At 39.8% G+C, this 27,503-nt stretch overlaps 1 protein-coding gene across 1 annotated transcript; it reads right to left on the bottom strand.

Moving 5' to 3' along the window:
- Nucleotides 1–443: 443 nt before the first annotated feature.
- sp3 (phosphatidylinositide phosphatase spermathreecae) lies at nucleotides 444–27,158 on the bottom strand. The gene is made up of 18 exons (XM_073078307.1): nucleotides 26,953–27,158; nucleotides 25,135–25,517; nucleotides 24,513–24,797; nucleotides 21,710–21,894; nucleotides 17,230–17,341; nucleotides 16,284–16,356; nucleotides 14,055–14,247; nucleotides 13,372–13,537; nucleotides 12,553–12,714; nucleotides 10,357–10,427; nucleotides 8,080–8,209; nucleotides 6,120–6,247; nucleotides 5,188–5,356; nucleotides 4,550–4,712; nucleotides 3,678–3,784; nucleotides 3,141–3,264; nucleotides 1,163–1,950; nucleotides 444–636 (listed from the first exon to the last, which is right to left on the bottom strand). Exons 1-18 carry the CDS (start codon nucleotides 27,047–27,049, stop codon nucleotides 535–537), a joined length of 3,438 nt encoding a protein of 1,145 aa, XP_072934408.1. The 5' UTR covers nucleotides 27,050–27,158; the 3' UTR covers nucleotides 444–534.
- Nucleotides 27,159–27,503: the final 345 nt, after the last annotated feature.

The following is a 27,503-nucleotide window of genomic DNA, read 5'->3' as shown; positions in this document are numbered from 1 at the left end:
TTTAGTGATTGTTTAGACCTGGCGACCTGTTTTTATCTGATTTATACACGTTTTAACTACGCTTTTATTACCTTGACTTATTGATAAGTTTTTGTCGTCCGGTGCAGGTGCCGCCAGCATCTGGTATTACGTCATCCGTTTTCAACGCCTAGACCTGCCCCCGACATATGAATACAGGTGATAGAAATGAATTACAAAGGATTGTACTTGTATGTATGTAGGTATGTATATATGTAACGGAATCCTTGAACTCGATTTTTACCCACTTTGAACGGTCAGTTTGATTCAAAATTTTAAACAATTATCAAGAATAGTTGACCATTCACGATTTTAATATTTTTTCTCATTCTGAGAGGTGCCCTAATATTTCCGTGCCCAGCAGTGGGACAGTGGGTTGATGATCAAGATAATTTAACTATAAAAGCGTAGTGTTGTTTTATTATTATTATTTATTTTTCTCGGACCGGGGTTCCCTTCAGGCCGGGAGCCCTATAGTTACGCCACTGAGTGTAATGTATTGTATTGTAATATACATTACAGAGCGACCAGACGTGTGTTACATCCGTGCCATTTCTCTTGCAGCTTCCGATGTTCTTCGTACTGCTGTTCTGATATATGTTTTACTCCAGCTGATCCCTGTAAATTTAATAAATATTTACGATCTATATACATATCCATGTCCATTCTATTGAATATTCATTCTATTATATAGTAGCAATACCAATAGGTAATAATTCGTTCAAAAATATATGCTTTATGTCCATCAATCCAGGATGAGGTCAGTGTTACGTGGGATTAAAATTTTTATATGCCAATCTCCTTGGCTATATAATATTTATTTGGGTGTTTGTGTATTTTTGTGTGCTCATGGCACTCACAATACAGGAACTTCTAGTAGAGGGCTATGATTTTAAGAACGTTTTTTTTTTATTTTAAATGAACATGTTTTATAAAATATATTTCATTATGATATGTCTAATACCACACAAATAAAAAATACCTTGCATCGGCTAGAAAATAATTACTAATACCACAATTAAAAAGTACCTTCCTATGGCTAGAAAATCATTATTACATGAATTATAACAATGAAAATTAAAGCTTACTTAAATGTAAATAAAGGCTTAAAATTCTAATTAAATTGTCTAGTATAAATAAATACCTTAATCTTCCTCGGGTCGAGATTAGCTCCCAACGTTTGAACGCCCTTAGCGAGTTTCGATAGCGGCGACAGGACCATTTCCCTAGTAGCGCTTGATACCGGACTGGCTATGTTTTTCAGCTGCTTCAGCGCTGACTCACTGTGCGATTGCGCTATATTCAGCGTGATTTCATGCTGAGAGTTCGATCTCACATGAAAATTGACTTCGGACGTCTCCTCGTAGTTTACGTCATTCGAACTGTGTGATAGTTTTTGGGACAACATCAAAGTATTCGGAGGTACTGGTTTAGTATAGCCGTTGTCGGACTCCACTTGAATTTCAGGTGTTTTTGTCTCCAAATCGAAGGGATTCTTCTTGCTAAGATTGCTCGGTGTCTTTACTGTAACTGTTGTAGATTGCGTTGGTACCGGCACAAACACTTCTTGCTCACTCGGCTCAATCTTAGACGAATACAGCGGATTTTCGATCAAATCACAATCATTTTCAGCTTCATTCTTCTTCTTATCACCGATGTAATGTTGCGTATTTTCGAAGTTGTCTAGCGTCGGTTCGAATATATTCGTCCTGTTTTCGTCGTCTGATGAGTAATCTGAGCTCATTCCGTCAGAAAGGCTGCCTTTCTTCTTGTTGTCGGTTTTCCCGTGGCCGAGGGTGAAGATTTTCTTGGTTTTGGAAGCGCCCTGGTCGAATTTGAGCTGAAGACTGGGTCGTGCTCGGGCGTTGAGCGAATGGCTGAGCTTGTTGAGTTTGCTGAACTGTTCCGTCATGTTGTTTAGGGCTTTGGATCCTGTAACATGCAGAAGTGTGAATGAGTGATATAACTTTTATTATTTTACAAAACCACTCATCATGTTAATATATTTATGTAATTATTTAAGTGGTATATGAGATGTTCGGTATTTACGCAGGAAAAGGGATAGGAAGTCTTTATTTTCTGGGTAAATAAAAGTTTTTTTTCTATATGTGAAAAATCTGTTTCCTAATTTCTAAGATAAGATTAAATTTTACTATATTATTAATATTATTATTATACATATTAATTATTAAAGGGGAACCAACTATTTGTAACTAACAACAATTCTACAAAGATTTATTTAAATACACTGAACCATAAGTGTAGACTTTCTATTAATAACTTGAATTTCCTTACAGTGATAACAGATGGCATTTTACACATTTTTCATTATGTGAACTAATAAAACTAAATATTAATAAACGATTCCATTAATTATAATTTCAACTTACTTTTAATTAACGATTATAAAACACAATAACAACTTATTTTATTTAACTAATATATTTATGTGCACTAACAGTCCTCGTGGCTCTCGGTCCGAGCAAATGACTCGACCCGGGAATGAACCGGCACTGCGTGTAGGAGCGGCGCGGCAACTGCACCGCGCGGACCAGCTGGTCTAATACTGAACTGGTTATGGAGCTACCTTCGCTGCCTATTCGGAAGGGATAAGGTATAATCAGGATTGGATTAGCATGGAGTTGGGTGGGACGGTGTAAAAGAAAGGTATAATACTATAAAGATAGGATTTTTTAAATAATATAAGAGTAGCAGACAAGCATGCAGGCCACCGGATGGTAAGTGGCTACTGCCGTCCCAATCTAATCACATTTGGAGTTGGTCCATGATCTATACAAAACTACAGATAGGATTAGGTATACCTATCTGAGGTCAGCCACAGATGCGCCGCTACCTGAGTACTAAGCTGGAACGCCTCGGAAAAGTATGTCTCCCTTACCACACCCTTTAAACCGGAACACAGCAGCGCTTTACACTGCTGTTATAAGTCGATAATAAGTGTGGCGGTGGTGCCTCAGCAATCGAACCACAATGAGATATTACGGCGCTTAACACTGCTGTTATAAGGTATTACTGCCTTATGTAAATGTGCCTTAGTACGGTGGTGCCTCGGATATCGAAGCTCAAGGGGTACCACCTTCAAAAGTTATTTTAATACTGACCAACGCTCCGTATATCAGCCACGAGTTGAGTCTCGCTGACGTTTCTCGTGAGTGTGGGTAGTCGAGATAGATCCAAGTATAGCGAAGAACGGGCACTGCCGCCCTGCGCTTGTGATGGGTGTATCTAGAATAATACAATACAATAAAACTAAAATTTAAATGTTATTAAATTAAAATTTAACTGTTTGAGGACTTTCCACAACTCGTCGCAAGATGGCGCTACTAGTATTTTGAATCACGCTATATTTTTTTAAATATAGAAGTAGTAAATGGTCATGTAGGCCACCTAATGCTAAGTGATCTCTGTTGACCATAGAATCTGTGTTGAATCATTCTCAGATGCTCCTCATCCTGAAATCCTCAGATCAATGGCCAACCTCCGATAGGACTGGAATCCTATGTGAGAATGGCCAAATTGAAAAAGTGTGTCACTCTTATCATATGGTTAATACCAAAAACCATCAGGATTACTCAAAATAATATTTGAAGTTTATATTAATATTCTACCACTTTCAAAATTTCCGTTATTTCACCTACCTTAGATTTCTTCCTCTCCAGTTTGACCCCATCGTGGAATGGTACCGGTGGCAGCTTAGCGACATCCCTCGCTACCATTATTGATTCACAGATTGAGTGTAAGGATTCTGAAAATTACCACAAGTATTAATATGTAAAAATTATTAATAATTTTATCAACAACCCATTACATTCTTGACTGCTTATGATACATTGAATATTTGTATGAAAAATGTGTAATTGTATTTGACAAATTTCCGATGGAATATTAAGAAATAAGTTTGTTCAGTTATAAGTTATAAAATTTTTGACAACTTTACTTATTTTCACTGCTATACAAATTGTATGAAAATGTTTTAACAGATTTCTCTAACTTCTGTAGTTCAAATATTCTTTTGTCGATACAAATAAATTATACGAACATAAAACAGGGTTGAGTTGAAAAAATTATCGATTTTGAGTTTAATTGGCATAGAGTCTCGACTCTCATTATGAAAAATAAATTTAACAAAGAAAATTTCCTTCCGAAAAATAATAACCATGAAAATGTTCCTGTACATATCCAATTTTAATATAATTATATAATTATACATAGTTTACAAACTAAAAACCACGCTAAAATCGCACAAGGAAAATCGATAATCCTGATTTCTGACGATCCTGATGAAGAGAATGGGATAAAATTATTAAAAAATCGTATATTATCATCGGTTCTTGATAATTGTTAAATTTTTTAAATTAATCGGACTGTTCAAAGTGGGTAAAAATCGCGTTCATAGATTCCGTTACATACATACATACAACCCAAGCTAATAAAAAGCGTGGTAATTAGAAGAGGATCGTTCTTTTCGAAAAGATTTTTCGTTTCTTATAAATATGTACTGATTTCATACCGATCATCTCGTCCCTGGTATTGATAACAACAGCCATATTGTTGAAGAACCGCAGCGAAGTGGACCTGAACATATGGAAGTATCCGCTCTCGCCGTTATGCGTGTAGTTCAGACGGATACAGAACACGCCCTCCGTGTTGCTTTTACGACCGACACCGAAGATCTGGAATCAAATCATATTAAATTAATGTAATATCAAATTAAATGTTTCTGTTATCCTTTCGTAAGTGTTTAAAAAAAAGTCAGACGACACTACGTTTTTTTTACGACCGACACCGAATATTCACAATCAAATTAAATTAATCTAAGATTAAGTAACATAAAAAATAATGTGTCCTGTATCATATTAAATTATTCTTTGGTCGGCCACACAAGAACTGCTACCCCTGAGGACTAATATCGAACGCCTCGGAAACGTATGTCTCGCTTACAACAAACTTCAACCCAGAACACAGCAGTGCTTAACACTGCTGTTATGAGGTGAAACAGGTGTGGCGGTGGTGACGCCCGAGTCGAAACACAAAGGGTTCTATCACCTTCATAAGTATTATATGACAAACACTCGCTGCACGGACAGCAGCCGGTCGGAGGTCTCGTCTGGTCCATCACGCGGTACCCAATCACACAGACAGACATACCGTGGCGCTGGAGTCCAGGGTGCCCAGCTCCACGGCGGTGAGGTCGCGCAGCGGCACGCGCTGCACGGACAGCAGCCGGTCGGAGGTCTCGTCGTAATCCGTCACGTAGTATGCATCGCTCGTCAGTACTAACACGCTGTCCATTTCTGTCTCTTGTGGGTCTCCGGTGCTAGAAGATTAAGAAAGAAGTTAGAAGTTTCGAACAAGTAAAGGTGGATAAGCAGTGATAGCCTAGTGGTTAAGAAACTCAGCCTCTTGATCGAGGGGTCCGAGGTTCGAATCCCAGGCATAAACCTCTGATTATTCAAACTTATGTGCGTATTAGGAATTAATCATCACTTGCTAAAAGGTGAAGGAAAACATCGTGAGAAAACCTGCATACCTGAGAGATTAAAAAAAAATAAAAATCAAAGGTATGAGAAGTCTACCAATACGCACTTGGTCAGCGCGTTGGACTATGTCCTAATCCTTCTCATTCTGAGAGGAGACCCGTGCCCAGCAGTGGGACAATAATGGGTTGATGATGAAAGGTGGTGGAAGTCTATAATATTCTATTGTGGCACCACGGAAATATTTCTGCAATATAGCAGTCATGTCCCCCTCCTCTTCTTTAATTGGTCCCAAACCCAGCCCCTCACCCTTGATAGAGGTCTTTGACATTCTTCTGTAAAACTACGGGCATGCATATTTCTGCAATATAGCAGTCATATCCTGCCTCCCTTTCTTTAATTAGTCCTACCTATCCATCCCTTCCTCCTTTAAGCCCAGAAGTAAACAAAATTCTTTAAATAGTCCGCCCCCCCTTTTTCTTAAGAGAAAAAATTCCGATAACTTTTATATCGGTAGAAGGTGGAGGGGAGGTGGTCCTCTTCATTATTCTTTTATTTTTAAGTCCTTGATATAAATAGTCAATATCAATACAATTCACTCACTGTGGATCAGCATCAATGAGCCCCCATGAACCCAACACTGGTTCCGTGTCGACGAGTAGTTTCTTGCAGTCGTCGATCAGCGATTTCACGTGTTGCGCCATCGCCTCAGTATCGGGTTCAGATTGTTCCTGTGAACGACAAATTATTGTGTAATTTATTCTTAAATGTGCGTCCAAAACATACTTATGCTGTACTTATTATGAAGTACTAGTCACGTGGTGCCTTTCACTATGAACTGCGTGCTACGTCTATTTTTAAACAGCATGACCGTCTATTTTTTTTATATAAGAGTAACAGACGAGTATGCAGTCCACCTGATAATATGTGGCTACTGCTGCCCATGGACATCTGTAAATAACCCCATATAGATTACCATGCCTACCTGAGGTCGACCACAAATGCGCCGTTACCCCTGAGGACTAAGCTGGAACGCTTGGGAAAAGTATGTCTCCCTTACCATACCCTTCAACACAGCAGCGCTTAACACTGCTGTTATTAGGTTTTGATTCTGGCCGGGTGTTGCCTGTTGTTACGAGTCCTGATGCCTACGTACACCACCGTCTGTCTTCTAGTCACGTGTTGGATGTCACTATGCACTACAAGCTACCGCCAGGTGATGCGTGTACTACAATGTCAAACTTTCAGCTACGTGCCAAGTATCATCAGCTACGCGCTATAATATCCCAGCGCTTGTACTACAAGCTATCAGCTATCGGCTACGAGCCTCAAACCATGTGCTACGAGCTGCAATCTTGCGACATCGCGTCGCCGTCGCCAGGCAGCGCTCGTGTTACGAGCTACAAGGTATCAGCTACGCGCTACGGAATCCCAGAGCCCACGCTACGAGCATTAATCTCGCGACATCGCGTCCACCGTGGCCAGTACCGTTACCATGAGTTTTTACGTTTTGATAAATATGACTGTTTTGGTATTTGTGTACGTATGTGCCCATACAAGCTATCAGCTACGTGCTACGAGAACCCACCGCCTGTGCTACAAGCTATATGTTATAGGCTACGCGTAACGAGAACTAAGCGCCTGTGCTACGAGCTATAAGCTACGCGTTATGAGAACTCTGCGCGTGTGCTACGAGCTATAAGCTACGCGTTACGAGAACTCAGCGCGTGTGTTACGAGCTTTAAGCTACACGTTACGAGAACTCAGCGCTTTTGCTACGAGCCACAAGCTATCAGCTACGCGCTACGAGACCCCAGCACCTGCGCTACTATAGTCTGATTTATAATTAGGTGTCCAAAATGTAAACAAAGTAATGTCATTGTCAAAATTAACAACAAACAAAAGCTTTAACAAACTCAACAAAAAACGAAACTTTAACAGATATACACAATTTAACAAACGCGTTATGTAAACGAGAAATCATTCAAGTTCGATCACAATCACGAAAATGAATAATATCAGCTACGAAACTTAAAAATGACGGCACAAGAAATGTTTTGGATTCCGATTGTGTTACCATTATCACAAATTAATTTTCTACCATAAACTTTGTTTTTTATTATTATTACTGTATGGAACGAAATTGAGGTGATATAAATATTAATGAAAATGTGAATTAATCTTAATTTGGTAAGATTATTATTTTATTATTGTTGTATTACTTTAATATCGATAAAAAATACGAAACTACCATTCCAACGTATTTTCTTGATAGGTCAACACCTTTGTTTACATTTTGGACACCTAATTATGAATCAGACTATAGCTATCTACACGTTACGTTATGTTACGAGAACACAGCGCTTGTGCTCCGAGCTACAAGCTGTCTGCAATGCGCTACGATATCCCAGCGCCCGCCCTACGAGCTGCAAATTCACGACATCGCCGCCAGGCAGTCCGCGCTACGAGCTACAAGCTATCGGCTACGCGCTACGAGTTCCCATTGCCTGTACTACGAGCTGTTCGCTACGCGCTACGCTACGAGCAAGCAACATGCACGCACGTCCAGCAGCAGCACCTTCGCGTGGCGCCCCTCCGGCACGATCAGCTGCGGCGGCACGCTGCGCGGCGACCCCGACATCGCGTCCACCGCGGCCTGGCGTAACGCATCCTTGAACGTTGATAGGTAGTACCTGGTGACAATGGAACGGTAGTTATAGGCTTGGAGCGGACTGAGTGAGACAAAGGGGGTCCAGAGTAGCACCGTAGTGTTTTAGCCGGTAGAAGTAGTCCGACAGACCCTCTCCGCTGCCCCCACAGTTGTTACAAAGTTTCCCCACGAAAAAGGCTTTTGGGAGGTTTAACCTTCAAGGGATTAGGGGAACGTTAATAACAGAAGCTTTCTACCACTCCAGAAACACCACCCATTAATTGCAGTGCTCAGTGCTACTGTCATCTGGTTTGAAATGTGTGATAAACGAGAGAACGATTTATTTATATGAGGTCTTAACATACGTCTTAACTTAATCTCCAGGCATTACACTCTGTTAGCAACCAACGAGCGGAATTCCGATTTATTTTTATTTTAACATGGAAAACGAGACTACAATTGTCTTCTGTCATCATGAATATCTATAATCGACATTCCAACTCTATCCACAGGAGTAGCAACTCATCTACAGCCCTCCAATCTCATCAGAAGTTGATGACAAATGTCCATGGGTAGCGGTAGCCACTTACCATTCGGTGAACTCATCCATATCATAAAACAGATAAGTAATATGATATTGGCTATGTCAGAATCTCGTTTTTAAAACGACCGTAATCCTTAACATACGATGTACGGCGTACTGAAGATAAAAAGTAAACGTGATAAGTAGTAAAATAGTGTATTGTAATATGACGTAATAAATGTGTAATTTTTCAAGTGAAAAAAATTGCAATAAATTTCATTCAACACACAAAGAAAAAACGCTTCGTGGACTATTCGGGGCACATTCCCCAATCATGTTCCCTCATTCATACATGTAAGTGTGTCCGAAACAATTCAAGAGATGACGCCACTTGCAGTGTCAATCACGATATTAAAGTTTTAAAGCATCTCATCATATACAATCGCCGAATTGAGATTGTCAAAGCGCCCCCAGGCATGATTTACTTAGCTTTGCGGGATTCTCCTTTCCCAAAAAAGTAACAGCGTACAATTAAATATATGTACCTATTCTAAAACCCTAAGATAATACGTCTTTATTTTTCGTAGATTAAAAGTTCAAACTATCCGTATATTTAGATATACACATATGTATCACGTGATCGCTATGTAATAAAATATGTTTTGTCTTGGCTAAGCTAATACACATGTAATAGTAGTCCAGCAGTTCTCAAGAAAAATAAAATCAATTCTACCTAACTACGAAACAAATCAGTCAATCGCTTAATTTTTTGTATGAATATGAAAAAGTGTTTTTAGAAAAAAAAATAAGATATTGCAAGATAGATCGATAATTGAAAAGGATCAAAAATTCAAATCACTTTCTAAATCAAAAACGTGCCAAACAAGTCGAATTGAAGCAAGTCAGTGATATAAGAAAACGAACAAACCTAAATTTAAAAACCCGTACAAACTGACCTCCCCACTCCATACACGACCTCAGCTGACGCCAGCTCACTCACGAGCGGATGTCCGAAATACGACGGCACCAATTCTAACTTTGGCTTCTCCGTGTCCATATTTTCGAACATCATCATCGAAGCGGTTTTGATATCGCGCCATTTGCTGTCAAACTCGTCTATGGTCGCCCGGTTGATAGGTTGACCGAGAGCTGTGTCTATGGCGCATTGTGTCATAGCGTCGTTAAAATGGCGGATGATGAATCTGCGACGAAACAGATTCGTGTCTATACTTTTTTGGTGTTTGAAAGTAGTAACGACCCGGGGATTTCATTTATAGAAATGACAAATTATATTAACACAAAGTCTATGCCGAAATGAAATAATCTGTCTATGATTCACAATGTAAATATGATGTTAATGAGAAATATAGAATCAGAACAAAAAACGTCCATTACAACAAAAACGAAAATATAATCATAAATTATCTCCTAAACAGCATGAGCCCTAACGAATTTTCTCTGGACCTTTAACTGCCCCTGTAAGCTTATGGTTACATTTACACTTGTTTTATCCCTACCGCCTCCCCCCTCCCCACTTTGCTTCGTGGTAACCACGATCCATGCAATAGAGTCAAAATAGCAGCAATAAAGAAATTAAAACCCGTCGTTACATATTAAAATGTCTCAATTTCGCGATAATATTAGTATAAAATCAAGTCGATATTTACCTGTTAGCTGAAGCGACACCATCTTTCATCATTCCCGTTAGTTTTCTCTCACCAGTCCTTGTATAATCCCCCTGAAAAGATACATCACTGTTTTAATAAAAGTAAATGAAGGAATCTATTATACATTTATATTCGTTTATTTTTAGAATGCTTTTATTGAAAAGTACAAACATTTTTGTTATATTGCTCATCTAGCCGGTTGCCCGCATCTCTTCCTCAGATGGCTACAGATGTTTAGGTATTTTCAAACCCTTTATAGTTCGACTGCGGCGGCACCACCGCTACAGGTATTTTTGTCTAATATCCTTATATGTAATATAGGAGTATCAGATGAGCATGCAATCCAACTGATGGTAAGTGGTTATTGCCGCCCATGGACATATGCAATCAACCCCAGTTAGGATTGGATTTTCCTATCTGAGGTCGGCCTCAGATGCTCCGATACCCCTGAGGACTAAGCTGGAACGCCTCGAAAAAGTATGACTCACAACACAGCAGCGCTTGATACTACTGTTAATAGATAGAAATACGGGTGGCGGTGGTACCGCCCGAGTCGAACCACAAAGGGTTCTACCAACTTTACATATAATGGTAACGTTCCGTTACGTTACTGTCGGCCTACATGGCGAGGAAGGCCGCCGCGGCGTGACGTCACCGTACCTTGAGCGCCTTGGTGCCGGCGTACTGGCGCGAGACGACGTCGCCGCTGTCGGCCCACATGGCGAGGAAGGCCGCCGCGGCGTGACGTCACCGTACCTTGAGCGCCTTGGTGCCGGCGTACTGGCGCGAGACGACGTCGCCGCTGTCGGCCCACATGGCGAGGAAGGCCGCCGCGGCGTGACGTCACCGTACCTTGAGCGCCTTGGTGCCGGCGTACTGGCGCGAGACGACGTCGCCGCTGTCGGCCCACATGGCGAGGAAGGCCGCCGCGGCGTGACGTCACCGTACCTTGAGCGCCTTGGTGCCGGCGTACTGGCGCGAGACGACGTCGCCGCTGTCGGCCCACATGGCGAGGAAGGCCGCCGCGGCGTGACGTCACCGTACCTTGAGCGCCTTGGTGCCGGCGTACTGGCGCGAGACGACGTCGCCGCTGTCGGCCCACATGGCGAGGAAGGCCGCCGCGGCGTGACGTCACCGTACCTTGAGCGCCTTGGTGCCGGCGTACTGGCGCGAGACGACGTCGCCGCTGTCGGCCCACATGGCGAGGAAGGCCGCCGCGGCGTGACGTCACCGTACCTTGAGCGCCTTGGTGCCGGCGTACTGGCGCGAGACGACGTCGCCGCTGTCGGCCCACATGGCGAGGAAGGCCGCCGCGGCGTGACGTCACCGTACCTTGAGCGCCTTGGTGCCGGCGTACTGGCGCGAGACGACGTCGCCGCTGTCGGCCCACATGGCGAGGAAGGCCGCCGCGGCGTGACGTCACCGTACCTTGAGCGCCTTGGTGCCGGCGTACTGGCGCGAGACGACGTCGCCGCTGTCGGCCCACATGGCGAGGAAGGCCGCCGCGGCGTGACGTCACCGTACCTTGAGCGCCTTGGTGCCGGCGTACTGGCGCGAGACGACGTCGCCGCTGTCGGCCCACATGGCGAGGAAGGCCGCCGCGGCGTGACGTCACCGTACCTTGAGCGCCTTGGTGCCGGCGTACTGGCGCAAGACGACGTCGCCGCTGTCGGCCCACATGGCGAGGAAGGCCGCCGCGGCGTGACGTCACCGTACCTTGAGCGCCTTGGTGCCGGCGTACTGGCGCGAGACGACGTCGCCGCTGTCGGCCCACATGGCGAGGAAGGCCGCCGCGGCGTGACGTCACCGTACCTTGAGCGCCTTGGTGCCGGCGTACTGGCGCGAGACGACGTCGCCGCTGTCGGCCCACATGGCGAGGAAGGCCGCCGCGGCGTGACGTCACCGTACCTTGAGCGCCTTGGTGCCGGCGTACTGGCGCGAGACGACGTCGCCGCTGTCGGCCCACATGGCGAGGAAGGCCGCCGCGGCGTGACGTCACCGTACCTTGAGCGCCTTGGTGCCGGCGTACTGGCGCGAGACGACGTCGCCGCTGTCGGCCCACATGGCGAGGAAGGCCGCCGCGGCGTGACGTCACCGTACCTTGAGCGCCTTGGTGCCGGCGTACTGGCGCGAGACGACGTCGCCGCTGTCGGCCCACATGGCGAGGAAGGCCGCCGCGGCGTGACGTCACCGTACCTTGAGCGCCTTGGTGCCGGCGTACTGGCGCGAGACGACGTCGCCGCTGTCGGCCCACATGGCGAGGAAGGCCTGCCGCAGCGAGGGCGGCAGGCCGCAGCCCGGTGTGCCCAGCCCCAAGCGGCACAGCTGCAGCTCCAGCACGTACTTCGCTATCGCCGTCTGTTGGAAAAGTAACACGTCTTGTGTGAGAATGATGTGACGTAAAAAATTAACACACAAAACTAACATAAGCACATTTTTTCGCATACACACACCCACACACGCGCGTACAATCGCACACAAATAAGCACACGCGCATGCACACACACACCTATCAAAATGATTTTCATAATTTTTTTCTCCTTTACATTCTGAAAAGTGTACCATAATTACAATATAATTGCTTCTCGTGAGTCTCAAAGACAATGGCTGTTGATAATGATAATAATGACGATAATGATGAACCAAATCCAGAGCCCTCAATGTGTCAGAAAAGTATGACGAACGCTTCATTACGCGGGTCGTCAACGGCATTGACCGCTAAAGTTCGTCGTAATGGTTATGACGATGATATAGTAAGGATTGTGATAGTGATGATGATGATGATAGAATAGAATACTCTTTATAGCGCACTTACAATCGAATTTAACAATCAGCAATCTCAACCTGAGAACATATTCAAATGTGTATCTTACTTAATTCTCACTGTGTGTGAAGTTACTAAAAGAATATTCTACGGATGATACTGATAGAAATGGAGTGATTAGTGATAATGATGATAATGATATTGGTAACGATGGTGTGATCAATGATAGTGATGACAATGGTGATACTCACCTGCACAACATTAGTCCGATCGAGACAGTCAATACAGTTGACACGAAAAACACCATTCTGGCTGCAGATTAGCCCGCGATCGTCCCGCCAACAGAACCTCATCTCACCTATGACGTCAGCGATGGCGTTTATTAAGATGCTCACGTTCTCGTAGTGCATGCCTCGGCTGGGGAGATTTACAATATAAGTTTACAGATATACAAATATGGTAAAAGACGTAGGCGTGTTAGAACAGTTGACGTACATATTTAAAAGTCCGCGCCAAACTTCTAGTTCGCTCTGAGGTTGAACATGCGGGCACACTAACTGATCTATGTCTCCGCGGGCGAGACCGGACAGCAGAGAGTGCCGGGGGGTCCCGAGTTGTCTTCGTCCCGCTAATATCTACAATTTGCTGTTGCGACGCGACTCGTTTCTCTATTCAGAGCGGACTAGCAGTTTCGCGCGGACTCTACCTATTCTTAAACTTTAATAAATAAAATTTAGTTTTTTATTGAAATAATCTGATAAGTTTCAACTATGCTTCAATAGTTGTATATCTTCAATAACGCTTTCTGAAGTTGAAAATGGCATGAATACTATGATTGCCATATGATTGTAATTCCTATTTTGATCTTGTGGCAGTACTTCAAAAAGATTATACAAAACAACCTACACCAATTTCACCAATATTCCCCACTCACCAATACTCGTGAAAGTCGAAAGTGGCATATATGACGTCCGGGCTGTTGTACTTCAGGACGTGGTTCCCGTACGCCTCCCAAATGATACGCTCCCGACCTTGCTGCTCCACCAAGTTCACTATGCACACCTGCTTGTATATATTTAGTTCTTCTTCGAAATGCTTCTTGAACGCTACGTGGGATTCTTCCTCGGCTATTGAAAAGAAAGAAAGATGGTTATTAACACATGAAGAATTTATTTATTTACACTTTATTGAACCAAACATGTTGTGGTACAAAAGGCGGGCTTAATGCTAAAAGCATTATCTACTAGAATGAAGAATGTCTAGATTTTAAAAATGTATATTTGCCATGCGTGTTGTATTATGCTTTGTTTTATACTGAACTAGTAAACGAACAAGTACTCCACCTAATAAGTGGTTATTGTCGTCCTTAGAAATCTTTAATCAACCCCAGATAAGATAAGAGTCTCTGAGATCGGTGATAGATGCGTTGCTACCCCTGAGAACTAAGATGGAATGCCTCGGATGGAAAACAGCAACGCTAAACACTGCTGTTATAAGGCAGGAAAATGTGAAGCGAACATACCTCCGGATTCGAACAAAGTGTTCTACAACCTTCAATATTTCAAGAGTGTGTGCCAAAATTTTATGGTCCTAAGTGTCGGTACAAGATGGGATCGAATGGGACGGAATAGAATGAGACGAAACGGAATGAAACGGAATATAACGAAGATGTTTTAGAATAACATTTAAACGTTCAAAATTTAACTCGTTATAATAATAATAATAATTCTTTATTTCGGACAAGATCCATATATTGTTAGTAAATACTTATTATCTATGTTAGTAATAAAAAGAACTTAACTACTTAACATTAAATATGGCACCTCTGAAACACATGTGGCATGCATTCCAGTGCTTAATCATTGGGCAATTTACATGGTCTAATATTGTGTTCAGGAGACTGTTGTTGCTGTCCCTTATGTAATATGTATAATACTAATGACAAGAAAAGGTATAAAAGTAAAATCACCTCTACATTTTCCTATCATTTTCCTACGCCTTATCAATTTTTCATACTATCATAAATTGTTTAGTATTCAAGACAGTAGGCGAGCAGAATATAATTAATTACAAGTGATTAGTATTCATCACAGTTAATTTATTCCTTTGTGTATCTTAGAGTACTATCGACTAACAGTTCTATATTATTCTAATTAACGGTATGCAAACTAAGTGAATATTTCTGATAAATTTAAGGTGGTCGGTGGTAGTTTGTGGTAGGCAGTGATAACCTAGTGGTTAAGTAACTCCTCTCGCCGCCTCTCGATCGAGGGGTCCGAGGTTCAAATCCCAGGCACGCACCTCTGATTTTTCGTTATGTGCGTATTAGAAATTAATTATCACTTGCTAAACAGCGAACGAAAAAATCGTGAGGAAACTTGCAACCTGAGAGATTTATAAAAAAAAATCTCATAGGTAAGTGAAGTCTACCAATACGTACTTGGCCAGCGCGGTGGACTATGGCCTAATTCTTCTCATTCTGAGAGGAGACCTGTGCCCAGCAGTGGGACAGTAATGTGTTGATGATGATGATGATGATGATGATGGTGGTGGTGGTGGTTTAATTTTAAGGTGGTAGAATCTTTTGTAGTTCGACTTCGGAGGCACCACCGCTACATCTATTTCTGCCTAATAATAGCTGTGGTCCACTTTGAATGGTGTGGTAAAGGAGACATACAGATCCGAGGCGTTCTAACTTAGTCCTCAGTGGAAGCCACGCATTTGTGGCCAAAGTCAGGAAATTTAATCTTTTCTGGGGTTGATTACAGATGTCCATGGGCGGCAGTAGCCACTTACCATCAGGTGGACTGCACGCTCGTTGGCTACTTCTATATTATAAAAAATCCATCGCAATAACATCTAAGTACTACAAAACTAATTTGCAAATATTTAACATTTAATGAATTCTGATTTTGATGTTTTCATGAATATTAATTATAAACTTTTCTTACTGTGAAAATATTTTACAACCTATTTGTTTGTTTTAAACGCCTATTTACCATAATATATACAGTTAAAACATTGAATTTGTTACATTATAGAAAAACCAAAATATGATAATTATTATTATTGTCATACCAAAAACAGAAAAAAAAAGCAAAAATGTTCCTTTACAACTGACAAATATTAAGTTAATTAAAATGTGCTTATATAAAATATTTACTTCTGTCTAGGCGCGGCGGTGGTCTAAATTTGTAATCGGGTTGACTCCAGAAAATGGGCACTGATCCGCGTACCTGGAAGTAAAAAAAATCAAATTACTTACGATCTAATTTCATTAAATCATCATCATCAACTGCTGCTGGGCATATAAGCTGGGCTGTATACTAAAACTGAAAAGGATTCTAAGTTCGAATTTGTAGACTTCACACACTGTGTAGAACACTTTAAGCTCTTAAGTATAGGTTTCCTCACGATGTTTTCTTTTAAAATCCAAGCAAGTGATGATAACATTTTGTTATACACTTGTAAATTACCTAAAGTAGTATCACTCTTCAATATAAAATGTTTCAGAGAAACAGAACTATGTTTACCTTTTTAATAAAATAAACTTTCTAGTATGATCGTTAATTTTGACCAAAACCATCAAATCATAAATGAGATCTCAAAATTCTTTTCAAGTGCAAGTCGCCAGTGCATGACACGAAAGTGTTATTACTGTACGGTAAAGTGTGCGTCACTTTCGCGTGTATGTGAGTATTTGGAGTGATTTCGACTAAAAGGTTGTTGAGAGCAATGATAACCCAGAAGTAGAAAATTTGATTTCCGTACTGCATATAATTAGTTTGGGGTCCTATGCCAGTTATTACCTGCATAATAACTCTTAATAGAATAACTGTCCTAATAAATATAAATATATTATAATAATTATATACACTAGCGAAAATACAGCTTTTTTGATACTATTTTGGGTCATGTTACTCAATTTTCAAAATTTTAGCCACCACTGAATTGCAAATCCTTTTAAAAGCTTTTTACCTTTAACGCTTCCACTGTAATGTTATAAAATCCAAATCTTCTCTACATTATTATGCCCAGTGGTTCAAGTAGATATGTCTATAAATATAAAAATTGATTAATCATAAGAAATAACCCAACGTATACGTCACCTGAACGAAAGATGCTCGATGAATGCTGTCCGAACAGATGATCGATACGATCTGTTCAGTTTCCACGTAGTTCGCGACTTTGCCACCTGGCTCGATACCCCTTCGATTGTACCTTTAACAAAAGATATAATGGTCATGAGCTATCCAATCTTTACCCTATGGGCACAAGGCGCCCACGGCCTCAGGAGGACCTCGAAAGGCCGAAGACAGACAGTTCAAATTTTCTTCTTTGGCTGTTATGATAACAAATGCTAAAAATAAAAATATAAATGAAGATTTGGTGGTACACCCTTTTGTGTGCGACTTCGACTCACACTTAGCTAATTAACAACCTCATAAAGAAATACAAAAATTATTTTTTTAAAAGGATTAAGAGGATTTTGTAAATAGACATAAGCTACTTTTTTATTACAAATATTTTGGGTTCAGTTTAATTTAATTTAAAGGCGTACTTTGCGCTGCAGGCGGTTTCGTGTCTCAGTTAAATAATTAGCAATTTACGCCAGCGTTTTATACATTTAGTGTAAATAATTGTGCTCCACTCATCATAGTGCCAACAACCTGTAGTACTTGAACTCATTCACCACACATGCACATACGAGTCAAGGTTAGATCAAACGATTCGTACATTACCGTTGTTTTGAAGTTTTGGCGTTAACTCGTTTTATCACTTTAATCCTTTTATTTTGTTTGTTGTGTAGACATTTTAGTGGCCATAAACATGTTGTTTTTTAAATTTATATAGCAATTATTTAAAACATCTTTCCACAGAAAACCTTTATAGAGGCTTTCGGAGAGAGTTCGAGAAAAATAACTTCAGTAGTTCAACTAAAACTTCAATCTATAATCAATAACTTCAATAGTTCAAAAAATAACTTCAATAATGGGGAAGAAACTTCAATAGTTCAATATGTGCCTTTCTGTATATATAAATATATTTTATAGGTGTCCTTCATGGTTCAACACCACCGCCACAACTATTTCTTCCTAATAACAACAGTGTTAATCTGTATTCTGGTTTGTAGGGTGTACCTACTAAAGGAGATCCACATGTGAGCGGTTCCAACTTAATCCTCAGGGGGTAACAACACACCAAAGGAAAGAAGGTGAAGCGTCTAGATGGACCCACGCCGTCGGGACCGCGAGCTAATATTTCCCTTGGTCCTAACAAAGGGAGTTCAAAAGAACACAGTGGGCTTTTGCCCGGTAGGAGTCGGGCATATCCTCTCCAATGCTCCGCAGCTGATAGGAACTCACGCAGGGTTTCCCCATATAAAAAGGGGTAGTAACCCATCTGTGACCGAACTCAAGAATATATATTTTTTTATAATATAGGAGTAGCAGACGAGCATGCAGTCCACCTGAATGGTATATGGCTACTGCTGCCCATGGACATCTGTAATCAACTCCAGATAGGATTAGACAGTCCTACCTGAGGTCGGCCACAGATGCGCCGCTACCCCTGAGGACTAAACTGGAACGCCTCGGAAAAGTCTGTCTCCCTTACCACACCCTTCAAACCGGAACACGCCTAACACTGCTGTTATTAGGTAGAAATAGGTGTGGCGGTGGTGCCGCCGGAGCCGAACCACAAACGGTTCTACCACCGTCTAATATGTATGAACCACATGAGAAACCACTTACCATCAGGTGAACTGCATGTTTATTTGTTTCTTACATCATAAAAAATAGAACGATTTTTAAACAGCTCGATTATGATCCACATTACTTCCACACATATCCGAATATCCACTAATTACAAAATTATAAGAGTTTCACAATAATAAATAATTATACTTGAATGTGTGTTGAGTGCTATTGTTGAATCGAGGTCATAGAGATGAGGCAACGTTGGCTGAAATCAATACGACTCGTTGGCTTTGTGTGGATGCATAATTCACATGTGAAGAGCCAATTCCTACAGGATTTAGCTACCCTAAATTTATTGGGATGTTTGGTTGTAGCTTTTAGATTATTTTTTGTATAAAATATGTCATAGCTTTGGAGCTGATAGTAGTATTAATCATTTCCATCATTGGACATCAAATTAAATCTAAAATATTTTGCTAAAACTAGTATATTTACAGAACCTTTTTAATACGTTAATATCTACTGCCACTTCGCAAGGTGTTTCGTTTCGGAGAAGAAGCGGCGAAAGAAACTTCATAATACATATCTTTTAAAAAGGTCTTTCAATTAAATACAAATAGGATAATTCTAAGGTTGGCTACAGATGCGTTGTCAATAGCCATATCTCTCTAATTTCCGTTATTATTCTTCAATCTATCCAATATTTACCAACCAAAGATCAAAATTTTATAAATTTTAGCATGAAGAAATGGCAAAATTGATCTTTGGTAACCCCTATGTTTTATGTTCCATCGCATAAAAAAAAAACCCTTATAATAACCGTATACCTAGTGCCTACATAGTAGAGAAGAAGTAACAGTCCATATCTTATATTACAGTTATACATGTAACTGGGCTTTCAAGTTTCAACGTCTTCCAACCCACTTTCTGCAGTGTATTTGACACAAAACGAGCGCTGTAACCTCAGAACAAAAAATAAAGAATAAGCCATTTGGACAAGACATAAATGCATACTTATATCTGACGATTTTTGTAGTATACTGACAGTAATGTTACAAATAAAATAATACTGATTGCTTTCTATATAAAAGTCCCGAATAGTTCGTATGATTGTTGTAAAATATTTAACATTGGGAAATTAGGGTAAAAAACAAAAACAAAAAACCGCCTACATAAAAATATAGCCTTTAACACTCCCACAATTTAGACGAGTCCAACGACACTTCACGTGTTAAAATCAGTCAAGCCTTTTGGTCTGTAGCGTGCCAAAGAATGAAACATACGTAAGTTCAATCGCTCGAAAAATATTGCCCTCCGCAGTCAGGTACAAAATACCTTTTGTTTTTTAAGTGGGCAAATATAAATCGATATCACATAAAAATACTAGATTCGAAACATTAACAATAACGACCAAGGCGTTCAGATACACAAGTGCAATCGTCCTTCAATATAACATTTCCCAAGGGTTGTTGTCTATCTTTTTTGGTCTGAGGTGGAAACATAGCAGTGTTCTAGCGTTCATTTGTTGGAGAGCGCACCACTCAAGGACGTAAGACTTGGCGTTTTGTTGAAATGGACATACGGATTTAAAACACGTTTGGGAGTATAGAACATTGTAAAAATCTAGATTCAAACTAGATCGACTGATGTTATCGTAATATTAACCGATTTACAAAAAGTATAAGTATTCTGTATTCCACCGCTATGTGCTATGTACGTAACTTTTATTTAGCAAGCAAGCAAGTCTGAGCAAGCATGGTATACTGCCTCCCATGGACATCTGTAATTAACCCCAGATAGAATCCCTACCTGAGGTCCTGCATGAGGTCGGCAACCGATGCGCCGCTACCCCTGAGGACTAAGCTGGAATGCCTTGGAAAAGTATGTCTCCCTCACACCCTTAAAACCAGAACGCAACAGCGCTTAACAGTGCAGAAATAGGTATTTTTTTCTATAATATAGGAGTAGCAGACGAGCAGAAGGACATCTGTAATCAACCCCAGATAGAATTATATATTCCTACTTGAGGTCGGCCACAGATGCGCCGCTACCCCTGAGGACTAAGCTGGAACGCCTCGGAAGTCTGTCACCCTTACCACACCCTTCAAAACGGAACACAGCAGCGCCTATCACTGCTGTTATTAGATAGAAATAGGTGTGGCGGTGGTGCCGCCGGAGTCGAACCACTGGGGGTTCTACCTACTAATCTTCTAACTTAAAAGACAATCTTACAGCGGGTATTCGGTAGGTGTATGTGATTGGAGGGTGGTGCCAATAGGGGTGGCGTTCCGGTAACAATACTCCACTGAAGGTCAAGATTTTGGCACGAGGCGCCGGAGAAACATCCAAGCATCAATTGATGGGTGACTTGAGAAATACCAACATTCTTCATTTTATTGTTTGGGACTTAAAGTTTATGACCAATAAATTATAAGGGACGTGTAGTTTTTTTTTTCGAGGTCATAGTTAATTTTTTTTAAATTAACTATGACCTCGACATGGTCGAAAATAAGATGGATGACCGCTAGTGGTAAATTGATTAAATATATTATATAAATTAAATATTGATAAACCAATTTGATTCCAATTTAATGCCGAAAATCATCGGTTTCTTTTAAGGGGATATTTTTTAGTATTTATTGATATAGCGACTATTGTAATAAGTACTTTGAAAAGTGTATATCTATTACGGTGCAAGAGATAAAGCCCTGTGATAGACAGACACACTAACGGACAGCGAAGGGTTAGTAAAAGGTTCCACTTTTTACCCTAGTAGTACAGAACAACCATTATTACAAGTGAGGCTTAATAATAGGTTCCCGTTTTTACCCTTTGAGTACGGAACTCTAGCAACCATAATAAGAAGTATTCATAATATAGTCCAACTCACCTGGTCCCCGCCTGATACCTCGACCTCCTGGAGATGAGTCCTAGTGTGAACGTCTCATCACACGTACTAGTATTCGAGAGGGACTCTGTATTCAGTGGGTTGACATCCGCTGGCTCCACCGCTATTTGGGAGAGGTGTACGTACCCCTGGATGATCGGTAGCACCCATTGATCGCAGTATGGACTCTGGAATGACGTGATAGGTTAGACAAGTTTTTTATTATATAATACGTATAGGAGTAGCAGACGAGCATGCAATCCACCTGATGGTAAGTGGCTACTGCCGCCCATGGATATGCGTAATCAACCCCAGATAGGATTACATATTCCTGAGGTTGGCCGCAGAGGCGCCGCCACCCCTGAGGACTAAGCTGGAATGCCTCGGAAAAGTGTGTCTCCTTTACCACACCCTTCAAACCAAAACACAACAACGTTTAACATCGTTGTTATAGAGCAGAAATAGGTGTGGCGATGGTGCCACCGCAGTGAAACCACAGAGGATTCTACCACCAATATAGTTTGACAAACATGTGCAATAGTGTAGTATATATTAGGCAACAGATTGAGAACCACATGCGTAAGCAGGTTAACGTTTAATGACTGCCAATTTTGCCTCACCGTTCAAAATTTGGCATACGATAGGCGAACATTTTAATGTTTTAACATTAGTAGACAAAAATTGATTAACATTGATTATTGATTTACTAACGGCCGTGAGAGGATCGGAGGGTCGATCTCCAGATATATATTTTTTATCAAAAATATGCCCCTTATTCTATCCTACATATATTCTATCCCATATCCTAATTTTAGGAACTATGAAGAAAAAAATTGTGAGGAAAAATGCTAAAGAATTCTAAGAATTAAAGACTGGAGAGCATTAATAGATTAATGATGAACCAAATAGCAGGAACTCTTTATGATTCGCCTTCGGTGATGTCACGATAGATTATGTTATCAGTGATGCTACGATAACGACAGGGATCGTAATTGTAAAATGGAATGGTAGACCGTACTTGTTGACATTTTTTCCATTTTTTTACCACGCTTTTATTAGTTGATCTGTGTTTATGAAACGGAATCTTTGAACTCGATTTTTACCCACTTTGAACGGTCCGATTAATTTAAAATTTTGAACAATTATCAAGAACCGATGACAATACACGATTTAAATAATTTTATCCCACTTTCCTCATCAGGATCGTCAGGAATCAGGATTAACGCTTTTCCTTGTGCGATTTTAGCGTGGTTTTTAGTTTTTAAACTATGTATACTATTAACTCGGTTTGGTTCTTATATACTTGGGTGGAATCGTAATGATAAACTTAAGATCGGAAGGACCAATGACAAAAAAGAAAAAATAAATCACACTTCTAAGACTAACAATAAAATTATACTTTCGAACGCGTCGTACGTTACGTTTTTGTTTAAGTTATTTTTCACTATTTAGTCCGTTATGAAAACGTTTATTTTATTCTTATTTTTCTTGGATTATTTTTATTAAGTAGAACATAGCCCAAATAGATAACCTTACTTTGGGAAGTCGGCTAACAAAACACACAAAACGTAATGATTAGCAATGACTTTGCATTTTTTTTTTATTATGCACAGGACATAAATCACATAGCTATATTTGGAACCACTCCAAATATTCGACATTACAATGAAACCACTATAAAATAATACTATATAGTCGTCAGCCCATGACTATTCCACTACTGTGCACGGGTCTCCTTTCAGATGGGTTTAGGAGAGTCCATCGTGCTGGCCAAATGCGAATCGGTGGACTTCACACACCCTTGAGGATTTTTATAAGAAATCACAGGCGTGCAGGTTTCCTTTCATTTCATATGAACATATTGTACATAACATCAAAAATTAAAGGTATAGTCCGCGTAAAACTGCTAGTCCGCTCTGAATATAGAAATGAATCGCATCGCCATAGCAAATTGTATGACCTGCTCGCAATAACTTAAGAGCGGACTTGCAATTTGGCGCGGACTATACCAACCTGAAATTTCGACCTTGGACGCCCTATTGACAGGCCGAGTTTCTAAGTACTCAGTTATGACTATTGATATGCGCATGAGAACCATACAAATAATAAAATTCCTCACTTTTGTATACCTACTCTATCTAATAGGAAATAACTCTTGATATCAGTGGAAATATAATTACTATATTATAGGAATGACAAATATAAGGGTAAAATAGATTATAATTAAAATTCAATTATATATTAAATTATTCAATATAGTTGAAACCACAACAATATAAGTAGCTAGATAATTTTCCTGGTTTTGGCACATATTTAATCTATATTATAATTTGTAGCGAAAACATCGGATCCCTTTTATGCAATATTAAAGGAGTGATTGGACATAGTTTGAGGTAAACCCTTTGTGGTTCGACTCCGGCGGTACCACCGCCACGCTTACTTCTGCCTAATAACAGCAGTGTTAAGCACTGCTGTATTCTGGTTTGAAGAGTGTGATAAGAGGGACATACTTTCCCAAAGCATTCCAGCTTAGTCCTACCGACCTTAGGTCTAATAGGGACCTCAGACCATAATCAGATCTCAGGAATCTTATCTTATCTGGGGTTGAATATAGATGTCCATGGGCGGCAGTAGCCACTTACCGTCGGACTTCATGCTCGTCTGCTATTCTTACATTACATAAACAAAAATTATAGAACATAATTTTTGAACACAGTTTTGTAATCAAAACCTAGTTGCACTTCGCGATTTCACTCGCGATTAAACGATTTTCAAGTTTAATTTTTAGTAAATAACTAATCCATACCTCCAAAGCAATGATATCCTTCAACATATGTTTATTCCAGAAGAACCTGTCGTCCACATGTTTCCACCACCTCGTGATGTCCGTCACCGGCTTCCCTGTACCCTCCTCTGTCTCCAGCACCTTCTCGATCTCATACTGTCGTTGTAAACTATTCGTGAGGTCCAAGGTACGTGAGTAGTAAAAACTGTCGGAATCGTCAAATATCTTTATCAGTTCGTCGGTGAGACGTTTTTCGAAACGCTCTGCCACTTTCGGGTCTCTTTGCTTCTTAACTGTTTGTTTTACCTAAAACAATAAATATGTTAGGTGGGAGGTATTCTTGTTATACATAATTGAATATATATAAAAAACTAGATAGTTCCCAAAAAAGCACATGTATATAAATAGGCCTAAAAAGGTACATTTATAAAAAACCGCTAAAAATAGACACAAGGCCTCGTAGATATTACCAAGATTACCGAGAAATAGATTACCAAGTTTTATCTTTATGCGTAGCACAAAAATAAACCCTTAACAAAAAATTTAAACAGAAACTCTCAGCATGACATTCCATCATGAAGGTTTCACCATGTAGAAACAAATGATCACATAGCCGTATCCAGAAAATTACAAAACATCTTACCTGTGTAGCCGCTTGTTGAGTCGTAGTTTTGATAGTGTTACTAACATTTTTAACTGCCCCTACTGTCTTGTTAAGAAACGCTGAGTTCTCAAACAGACGTGCCCCCATTTTTCTATTAACAATTTTGCTCGAGGCAACCGTAGTGGTAGAACCATGTTTTGTGCACGGACATAGTTCTATTTCTTGGTTTACAGCTCCCATGTTCAAGAAACATATTGATTTGATCTTGTATATAGTGTGATGGAAGTATATTTGCCCCACCGCCGCACTCTCCTTTATGATCATCAATCTTGGTTCAAAAATATTAGTGTGCTCAACTTTGCCGATAATGCCCTCAGTGATTCCTAGGCACTCTATGTCTTCGATGTCTGAGAGGTCCCATGCTAAAATTTTGACCCTTATATTTTTTGACAGATTATATATATGTTTTCTAATTTATATGCCTTATTACTAAGTATTAATTTTTAATAGGTAACTGTAAATTTGGAAAATATTAAAAATTGTATCTTGATTTATACTACATAAAAATAATAGATAGGTTTTTAAATCTGCCATTTATTGTATACTTAATGCAAAGAAGACCAGGTTAGCCATTATATTTGTTCTTTTAGAGGATGGTACCCATGCATAAGATTGTTCACATACTTTTAAGGAAAAACATTTTCATACTAAACATAAAGTAAGTTGATATCTAAAAAAGTAACAATTACTTATACAGTAATACCCCGACTTACGCGAATTCGGAGTTACGCGATTTTCAAATCTCGTCGATTCTCCTATGGTTTGCGTGTCCCGCAATTCCCGATTATAAAAAATAAGCTTACTAACCCTACAATTATTCATGTAAACATTTGTATTTGTTGCGCGGAGTCAACGCATTCAAAATCATACCATATGATTGTATGTACATGCATACCCCGACTTACGCGAATTTGACTTACGCGGTTATCACTCGGTTCCACTGATTGTGTAAGTCCGAGGTATTACTGTAATGTCTAATGAAAACTATTCCCATTGCATAAATGTATGAAGTGTATGCTCTTAACTCATACTACATACATGATACTAAGGTAAATAGGATAGTATCATAGATAAGGAAAATTAATACATTTTTACATAGTTAAATAATGCACTGTAAAATTAGCATCTTTTCCTTGCTGGTGGCAATATAGATTATTACTTTACAATGAATCACTTGCACAAACCCAATGAAAAGGTACTAAAATTCGAAAATTTTACACTTCCTAGGACCATTTTTATTGGAGACCTTATAGACTGAAATGTAATTGGCGATACATATTCATCACCATCAACCCATTATTGTCCCACTGCTGGTCACGGGTCTCCTCTCAGAATGAGAAAAATTCGACCATAGCCCACCATGCTAGCCAAGTGCGACTTGGTAGACTTCACATACCTTTCAGATTTTTTTTAATAAACCTCTGAGGTATGCAGGTTTCCTCACGATGTTTTCCTAATGTTGAGAGTTTGGAAGAGGTCTTAACCAGGCAATACTACACTAAAGTAAGTAAAATATTTGGCAATAATTTCGCTTTCCTGGATTTAACCTTGCCTATTTTAAGAGGGAACCCCATACCCAGCGGTGAGATAATCATGGGTTGATAATGGTAAATATTCTATGTTAATTTTTATTAATTCACTGATAAGAATTATTTATTTCTAATTTTTTTTTTCAGAAGATATTTTGATTACGCATGAATCAATCTATTTCATAACCAATAGTTTTTATAATTGCAACATATTAAATATACTTATATTTTTAGATTATTTAAAAATACTTAAATCGAAAATAAATACCTGATCGAACTGAAAATGCACCAGTGAATCTGTTCCACCACAGACTTGATTCATTTCTTACGAATATATAATACTGTTCCGACCTAAACAATTCCATTTTTAATTATATTTATTTCACGTTCACAGAATTTACATTGAATTTCATTGTGTTTATTGTTGTTGTAATTTGTAGGCAATTTGACGTTTTCTTCCAATGAATAGAAAGAGGGGAGGGGCGGAGACGGAAACATTTAAATTCTGGTAGTTGGTTGTACTGCATGCTGCATTTCGTTTCACGTTATATTTATATATTCATCTTTAAAATATATAGTTTTACAAACGAAGCAAGATTATTAGTAAATAAAAACATATAATAATATCTAAACCGATAATATTATTTGATATTTTTAGTTCTTTTTTATTAATTGAAATAGGGTGGCATGAAGATGATAACAAAATAAATTTAATTATTCAAAATGCCTCGAATATAAAAACAAAATTAGTTTTGAAAAGTTTAGTTCAATCATAGTTGATTATATGTTTTAGACCGAAATGCATATTATTTCTTTGAA

The sequence above is a fragment of the Epargyreus clarus genome, unplaced genomic scaffold (assembly GCF_041222505.1).
Source record: "Epargyreus clarus isolate Ecla_fem2 unplaced genomic scaffold, WU_Ecla_fem_2.2 ptg000002l, whole genome shotgun sequence".
Lineage (NCBI taxonomy): Eukaryota > Metazoa > Arthropoda > Insecta > Lepidoptera > Hesperiidae > Epargyreus > Epargyreus clarus.
Note: the sequence above shows the minus strand (reverse complement) of the source record. Positions and strands in the feature narration are given on the sequence as shown.